We start from the raw sequence: 9,139 nt of genomic DNA, 5'->3' as shown, positions 1-9,139 counted from the left end.
CACACACACACACACACACACACACACACACACACACACACACTAACATCATCACAAGCCATGTCAACCATGACCATTTTTTCTCCATTTGAGGCCACACTGTACAGGAAGCTACTGTATATTCCTTCACAATAAACCCTTTTCACCACAACTATAACTACTATACAAACTATATACAATTTACTGTTACTGTGTTAGGTGTCATGTCAAATTCCCACCCTAAACAGATGAGATAAAAAAGGGAGAATACAAACTACAGAAACCGCCAACATGGCCTCCCTCTGAGGAAACACACGCTATCCACAAGCCATCCGAGGCCTCTGAGCTCCGCCAGCAACTGATCACACACACAATCTTCTGCCACCACAAAGTGACCCAGGGAAGAACAGTAAACACACCGACCCGGGACAAAAACAAACACAACCATGCTGAACTTCAGGAACACTGGGGTGTACCTCAAACATGCTTTCCTCTGCCACTAGCAAGAAAGAAAATGATGTATTAATAGCCTGCAGAGGGAAATTAGAAGGAGTGACAAGCTCACCATGATGCAAGTTGTCAGACAATACTGACTTGTTTTGTAGTTACTGTGATTGGATTATTTTTCCGTTCTGAAACAGGAGACATTAACCTCAAAGTTTGTTTTCCTTTTTTTCCATTTCTGTTCACATTGCTTCAACTTCAAGTGAAGACACTGGCAATTATAGCCTTTATTAATTCTTATTGAAAGTCTCAGGTATAGCTTTAAGTCATAGCCTACTTGAAACTTCACAATCTTAAGACATGTAAAGAGACTAAGGAAAAACATCAAAGTGTCAAGTTTCTATGTTAGTTATCATACAACTAAAACAGCACAGGACAGCAACAGGCAGTCCTTACATACTGTAGCTGCAGAATGTAATTATAATCACATGCATCGTGGCAAAGAATCATGATATCAATTCAAAGCTTAAAAATTGGGATTCATATTGTTCCTCAAATCATGCAGGCCTACTAGAAACTGGCACAATGTTACCAGCATTTATTTTCTGTGAGGCAAAGTGTTTACTTGGAGTTGACTTAGGTCTATAAAGACACCATTAATACATATAGGAAAATGTTAAAAAGTCATTTCAAAATGTCAAAAAATGTCTATGTCCTTTCAGTGGTCAAAATCTTGAACTGGAATGTGTTTATGAAAATGTGACTTGGACTTTTCCCAAAAGACAAAAAAACACCTCTGGATTCACCTGCAAAATTAATTTGTCTAGTCTGGTGAAGGCGGGAAAGAATGAACGGGATAAAGACAAAGATTGACAAAGAGAAAGTGAAGAAAAAAGACAAAAGCAGAGACTAAGAAATCTAAGAAATCAAAGAAATCAAGACAGTCAAGCAGAATGGACAAAAAGGTGAAAGACAGGCCTAGACCCAGGAGCATAGGGATATCCTGCCTGGGCTGCACTCCCACTTGTGTTCTCTTTCTTAATGTCAAGCCAAATTTCCAGGGCTGAGCTCAGTGCCTTGTTTGGTTCAAAACAATCCTCAAACTCTGTGCCCCAAACAGCCAACAGAGTGCAGAAAAAAAGCAGATGGATAGAGATGCTGAAGCGCAGCGCCAAACTAATGCCGAGGGTGCACCCAGGGCTTTTATGCTGATGTTTCTGCTGTTTTGCTGCCCAGACTTAAAAAGGGTTGGATGCAATCAGCAGTTGGCCCACATTGAAGCACTGCATTAAGCAGGACAGTTCAAAAGGGGTGATGTCAGGTTTATGCTTGCTATCAAAAGACCTGACAGAGTGAGATTGCTGTGTTAATCAGTTTCTAAAGCTTTAGAGAAGATTGGTGTTCTGCAGTTTTTCCAAATTTGGCTGAAGCACGTACCACTGCTGATTATAAAGCTTAATATGTTTAAACATAACCAGACATGACATCAGCACCTAATATGTGCATACAGCATGTCAACATTGCAGACACATGGAGCTGAAGTCTTTCTTAGCTTTTCTATGTTTACTGCGTATCAGATATATCACAGTTTCTCTGCAGAAGCTGCTGACATACAGTATGTGTAATAGCAACACCTTTTTTGTGAACAGTCAGCTATTTGTGTACCGTACATGTAATCCGAGCAGCGTGACTTACCATACTGAGCATCGTTGAAGGTCCCTGCCAGGGTTTTACACGACGAGTTGTCCCCACCACACACTCCGCACTTGTCATTCCTGGCCTTTGAGTTGAGAGCGTGGTCGCAGCCTGCTTGCTAAAGAGACACATAAGAAAAGAAGATAAACATTTGGGATTTCATTAAATATGGCATAATGTACTTAAAATGAGTACTTTGAATGTTTTAAATTACGCAATTGGAAGTAGTGTTTAACCTGGACACCATGAACTTGGAAAATGCAGGTGTTTTGGATTGTGCCCTACAAACACAATGTGAAAATATAAAAGTATGAGTGGGCTGAGTGTTAAGTTACTTTTTGTGCACAGATATATGACACTACATATCATGATATATGTGTGTGTGTGTGTGTGTGTGTGTGTGTGTGTGTGTGTGCGCGCGCAGGCACATATGTTGGTTTGTGTATGCATAAGTTCATCATACCCTGCAGAGGCCTTGAACACAGATGTCGTAAGTATCTGGCCCGCACGGCGTGCCATCAATGACGCGGTCCTTGAGCTGATAATATGCCGTAGTCCCAGCAACCCGGCAGAAGAGCTTACAGCGATCCTTCATCAGTACTGCATGGAGAAAGAAAACAAACTCTGGAAAAAGTTGGACTGTAGGTCATTAGGTTAATGCGATTAATTAAATAAAATCCTGAAAAATAACAAGACGGAAGTCCAAGAGATAACTTGCATGTATTGATGAAATAAAACAAAACAGTATAGTTTGACTCTTATACCTATTAAGGTTTTTAAACGTTCAGAGGACTCTTGCTAAAATTGCCAACTTTGTATCCGTTGTTTGGAAGAATCATTTGGTATCTGACAGTGCACTGGCTCCAGGGCTTGGCTTGTTTGCTTGTATAGCATCAATTAAACGATGCAGTAACTTAGACATGGTGGTCTTTGCCAGATGGTAATCTCATGTAGCTGGGCAGGCCATCTCTGGAAAGAATGAGATCGGCTGTAAGAGGGAAATCTGCCGGGAGGTTCACATGGAAGGGCTGTGTTGCTTTAATGTTGCTGTTGTTTAGCGTCTGAAAACCAGTCCGAATCTGGTGTTTTGGTTAGGGTTAGGGTGCATCTCTCTCTCTCTCTCTCTCTCTCTCTCTCTCCCTCTCTCTCTCTCTCTCTCTCTCTTTCTCTCTCTCAGTAAAATTGCACATTTTAAAGTGGCCTTTTATTGTGGCCAGCCTGAAGTACACCTGTGCAATAATCATGCTGTCTAATCAGCATCTTGTTATGCCACACCTGTGAGGTGGATGGATTATCTCGGCAAAGGAGAAGTGCGTACGAACTCAGATTTAGACAGATTTGTGAACAATATTTAAGAGAAATAAGCCTTTTGTGTACATAGAAAAAGTCTTAGATCTTTGAGTTCAGCTCATGTTAAATGGGGCCAAAAACAAAAGAGTTGCGTTTATAATTTTGTTCAGTATCTTAAAATTACATTTGATTCAAATGCAGTAGCTACCCAGACATGACAACTTCACATTTCTCTGCATCCACATCCCTCCTACACACAGTGTGGTGTGCAGCATGTATGTGAAATTCTCCATAATTACTGTATCACTGGCTTCAAAGTACATTGTATATTTAGTTTGATGTAAATGGTGTATAGTATACATCTTTGATGTTGCAGCCCATGTTACCACAAGACATTATATTACATTATGTACTAAAGGATTACGTTGGTGTACTCACTGCCACTGTACTTGGGGACCCAGCGGACGCTGGGAGGTAGACCATTGATGTTGAAGTGCTTCCCGTCAAATTGAGAGCACTGCTCTTCGCGGAAATCTTTCCGTCCTCGCGGACATGGCTCAGTGTTGCAAGAACGAAACTTCATCCTGCGACCCACACAGAACTTCCCGCCATTTCTGGGCCTAAAGTAAGAGAAGAAGGGTCACAGGAGCACAGGACTTCATAATGGATCAATTCAAACCCACATTGTTTACATTTAAATTCACACTAAAGAAACAATCTCTCCATGACTGTTGCTTAAAATCAGGCTGAGTCCAACCAAATCTGACATACAGGTTGGGTTCTCACTTTAGCTTGTTTACAACACTTATTCAGGCATGGCTGCTCTTTTTTTTACTGCTTCTCCTACTTGTTCAGAGTCTGACCCATATTGTAATGACTTTCGATTGCCATAACTGTCTAATTCTTTCTTACTCAGGCTTGTTGCAGTCTCTGGCAGTGCTCCGAGTTCCTCCACCACAGGACCTGGAACAAACACTGTAGGGCCCCCAGGGACCCCACTCCCCATGGACTGGCTGCAGGTCCAACTCCTTGTTTACACACATCCCGTGTCTGCAGTACTGCATGTGAAAAGACACACAAAAACCATGACTAAAACTCCTGCAGACCTGAAGACAAAACAGAGTGCAGAATTAGTGCAGGCACCGCTTTGCATTCTTAACCCTCTGTTTAGATCTTAAGCCATATTTTAAAAGCAATCCTAATTCATCTTTTGTTTACCCTCAAGGAAGGCTTCCAACTCCTCCAGCTGTCCAAAGAGAAATGGGAGAGGGAGGGAGCGGCATAGATACAGACACAAATGGAGATAGTACACAGGAAGTGTCAATGAGAGAAACCAGAAACTGAAATGCACAGAATGTGCCACAATACTTTCTTGATGTCAACCAAATCTATGATGTATTTGTTTTTTTAGAAGGGAGCTAAGCCAGTAGTCCGGTTGCTGCTCTGTTCTTATCACCATATAATGATGGTTCTCATCAAACAAGTAATACAAAAACTATATTTTATAAACACAACATGGATGTCTATAGTAAGTTTATGACTCACAGGTTGTCAATTTATGCAACACGTTACTGTTTCACAGCCTCTTTTATTTGGATAAAGTCACACTGTTTTCCATATGTGCTCTCTAAAGAGTATAGTATGAGCCGGATGCAACTCATTGATAGAAATGGTCAACATAAAAATAAAGAAACATAAAAATTAAAACCACTGGCAATGCCACAGACAATTTAGAAATCATCTTCGGCTTGGGTTGTAAATACAAAATCACATAATATTTCCCTTGCAGTAGACCCACATTGATATAAAAAATAAGGCGTCTGTTATCAAACAGTGTGTACCCACTAACTACGCTTTGCCAAGAAGTGCTAACACTGCTTTCATAAGAAAAGCACGGCAGGCCCATTTGCCTTTGTGTGTAACCAAATCCCCTTCTCAAAGACTAAGATATCGGAGGGTCCTGTTCACTGAAAGAATGCAGAACAAGACGGCGTCTGTCTGGGTACGTCGCCCGCCGTCCGGGCACAGAGGCACGGGGAGCAGTGGCACCATGATAAGGAAACTCTAGAGATGTGATAACAGAAGGAACAACGTTCATTACTGGCTGGACGTCAGGAACTCCCTTTTTCAATTCAGCTGTCTATCTTTTCAAATACACTGTTTTAAGCATATTGCCTGGAAAAGAGGATGCTCTTAGAGGACACCTCAGTTTTGTGTTTCCTCACAGTTTGGTCTGTGAAGTTGATGCACTGGTTGTTATTTCCATTGCCAGATCTTTCTAGAGGAGAATGCAACTACAATAATTTCAACTGGCCACACACCCATTTCACTACACAATATTCAATCCCCAACTCCAGATCAAAAAAGACTCAAGACCTGAGAACAAAACCATGTGAGATATGCTTCAGTGAATTTTCATAATTACACTTATAAACTAGGGAGGATATCCATCAATGTCATCTCCTGAATAATGGCTAATGCGACCAGTTTCTGCTTAAACATTCACAACGTGCAGCCATTACTTTAGGTGAACACCTGCAAAAGTGCAAAGTCATACACACAAACACATGTACACATTCAGAGAATTTGGCACCACCACCACCTCTATCATACTGACTTAGTTTGCACGTGTGTTTTACAAACTTGCGGGTCTAATGATGGAGTGTAAAGGCTGTACACAATGACAGACAGGTGTTAACAGCTGCAGTGTAAGGACTAAACAAGCCACAAATATTTCCATAATGCAGACCAGGTATGAGTTTCTTCCCATCTGGCTCCACTGTAAATGCAAACTGAGGGCATAAACAATGGATTTGGACATGACTGTATATGTTCACATAGATGCCAAAAGTTCATGGGGCACCAACCTTGTTTTAAGATAAATGTCTTTTATTCGCGATGTCTTGGATAAGTTCTTTATTACCCACAATCCTGAACAATCCCACAATCCCACAGTGATGCCTCTGATTGGTGAAACACCTGCTTGTGAGGAGGGGAAGCTGTTGGTACCCGATATGTGCGCGTGCGCAAGATGTTAGGATTTACGACACTGCAAAAATCACAATCTGTTCCCACGCTTCTGCTGTTGGTTTCAGTCTTGATTCAGTCTTAAATAATGCTAACTCAAACTAAACACTGGGAAAAGCAGGCTACAGCTGACATAACAGCCGTTATATATTTAAACGGATATTTTAATGTTTCATTTTGAGTCTTTTAAAGTTATTACATGCTGTCTCAGCTAGCGGTTAGCCAAATTAGCTATTATATATATAAACAGACCTTAGCTATCTTTATTCAGTGGTGCGCGGTTATTTATGAGATGAGTAGTTCCTTCGCTAGATACTGAAAATATGTACATAGTCTTATTGTACCTTTTTTAGATTTTCTGTTTATTTTTTCACTCAAAATATATGTATCTATGTTTATTAGCCATGTGGTATCTTTGTTAGCCTAAGGCATGGTCTAAAACTCTTTTTAACAGATTTTTCGAGACGTCAATGGGAGAAATGAATGGGAAATTTACTTTGGGAACCCAAGGTCTCTCTCCTCAAGATAAAAGGGCTAAACAATCAGAGTTACAGCTTTTTACGATTGCTTTGACAATTTTTTCAATACATACTTAACAATGTTCCTAAACTCTTAATGCACCAACACACCTACAACATACAACTGGCAAAACAGTTAACTTTATGCTCAAAATCCCACACTGTAAGCTCAACTCAACACTAATTTGAACTAATACAATAATAGAATAACACAATAGACTACGTCTACCAAAACACTGCAAGCATGTCTCAAAATCTCATAATTCTTCCAAAACACTAATACATGTTCTCTCCCAACAGGAACATTTAGTCAGTCATTGCCCAGTGTTATAAAACGTTAATATCAGGTGGAATTACAGAAACTGCATTATTTTATGTGTCAGGTCTCCCCTTATACTATAGATAATAGTAGATTGTATTGACCATAGATTGGGTTTTACACTGCAGTTTCTCTTGAAGCCTCTCTACATTTTTGTTTTGTTCGGAATAGTAAATGCATGCATTATGTTTCTTTTTCTGCAGAAATTCAATACAAAAATAAATGAGCCATCTCAGAGTAGCTTTATGTGAGTCGAGTGTAGATTTGAGTTGCGCATTCGTAGCTTTGTGACAAGTGAAGATGTAAGTTGCACATGCATCAATTTGCGACAAATAGCCTACAAGATGCAAGAGACTTCTGTTATGTTAATACAGTCAAAATTTACCTACTTAACCAAGTTTGTTCACTGCTGGCTACAAGTTAACAATCAAACGCAACAAAGGTTGTCAGTTGAATGGCATTTTTAGACCTGACGTTAGCAATCTAACAATCATTGATTGCTAAAATGTTTTTTTAAATGATTTCCATCTTCTGTTATTGTTTGTAATGGGAAAAGTTTATTATTTCATAGATTTCACAAATTTCAGTATGACACATCATGCTTTAAATCGTTTAAATCTGAGCATGTGCAACTCACATCTGCACTTGACTCACATCAGGCAAAATGTATGTGGGGTACCTAGTACTGGTCTTCCTCTCCCTCGTGTAGGAATTTTTCTATCTTTCTTTGTGCTCATCTTTACTTTATTGGTTTTTTTCCACACAAAATCTGCCCAAATTGGTGCTCTTTTTACTGTATGTACTACTGTAACAAATCAGAATCAGCCTTGGCCAAGTTTGCGTAAACAAGCAAGGAATGTTACTTTCGTTACTGTCATCCTTGCTGTCAAAGTAAAACACTCACTTACTGTAACATATAAAGATTACTGTAAAAAAAGATGGTCATTCGACTGAAGGAACCTCAACAGCTGAGTGTGTTTCTTAGATGGGAATCAGTTGTGATTGATCTTTTTGCATTACTTCAATCAGCTGTTTCTCTCATTTACAGTAACAATGGAATTCATCTAAAATGCAGGGGATATTTTTGTGTTTCAATTTACAATATGAACAGCTGTTCACTTTGACTTTAGCCTAAGTTAGGTTTAGAACATTATGTTATCTGTTCTGACATACAGTTTGAAAGCATTTCAAATTTATCAGTAAAAATCCATTGTTTTGGTCTTGGTTGAGAATTTTAAATTTTGTGGTAAATGTATGCATTTTGTGTCAAAGCAACAAGCAATGTGTTAATTGTATAGCCTACACAGACAGATGTTGTGCTAACTGTTAAGAGTTTAGGAAAGTTGCTAAAAGTATTAAAAAAATTGTCATAGCAATCGTATAAAACTGCAATGGAATTGTCAAAGAAACACATTTTTAGATTTATTTTCTAAGACTTTTGTTTTAAGTTTTCCTTTGACACAACAAAGAGTTTCCTTCCTGTTATAACTCTTACAATCCCTTCACCCCACCTCAGCTTAGGGACCGTCAACCGGGACGTTGGCATCCCTAATATACCTCCTCTCCACAGCCATTCATCCCTCTTATCCCCTTTTGGGAAATTGCAAGGGCCACGCAGGGACCACCACAGTGCAACCAGGCAGCAAGACCCACGGAACTGTCAAACACAAGGCGGACTGTTGGTCAGAGAGGACCAAAGCCTGTGTAAGCCTCTGAGGCATTCCACTCCCCCCGCTGGCACCCTGTGTTTACAACCGTTTTGTTTGGCTTGAAAAGGTGAAAAGAAGAAAGAAGGAAAGGGGGGAGTGGAAGGAAAAAAACATCTGTGTGAGATGATGTATGTGTGTGTATGTGTGTGTGTGTGTGT

The 9,139-nt window shown here is 39.9% G+C and overlaps 1 protein-coding gene across 1 annotated transcript in view; it reads right to left on the bottom strand.

Annotated features, from left to right (window-relative positions):
- LOC116694092 (A disintegrin and metalloproteinase with thrombospondin motifs 20) overlaps nucleotides 1-9,139 on the bottom strand; it is an 89,001-nt gene that overhangs the window by 41,650 nt on the left and 38,212 nt on the right. Inside the window, exons 12-15 of the mRNA XM_032523564.1 lie at nucleotides 4,321-4,466; nucleotides 3,847-4,028; nucleotides 2,582-2,718; nucleotides 2,119-2,236 (exon numbers count right to left, since the gene is read on the bottom strand). Coding sequence (XP_032379455.1) covers nucleotides 2,119-2,236; nucleotides 2,582-2,718; nucleotides 3,847-4,028; nucleotides 4,321-4,466 — 583 coding nt within the window. The remainder of the gene's footprint in view (nucleotides 1-2,118; nucleotides 2,237-2,581; nucleotides 2,719-3,846; nucleotides 4,029-4,320; nucleotides 4,467-9,139) is intronic.

This window comes from Etheostoma spectabile, chromosome 8 (assembly GCF_008692095.1).
Source record: "Etheostoma spectabile isolate EspeVRDwgs_2016 chromosome 8, UIUC_Espe_1.0, whole genome shotgun sequence".
Taxonomy (NCBI): domain Eukaryota; kingdom Metazoa; phylum Chordata; class Actinopteri; order Perciformes; family Percidae; genus Etheostoma; species Etheostoma spectabile.
This window is presented reverse-complemented; position numbering and strand designations above follow the sequence as displayed.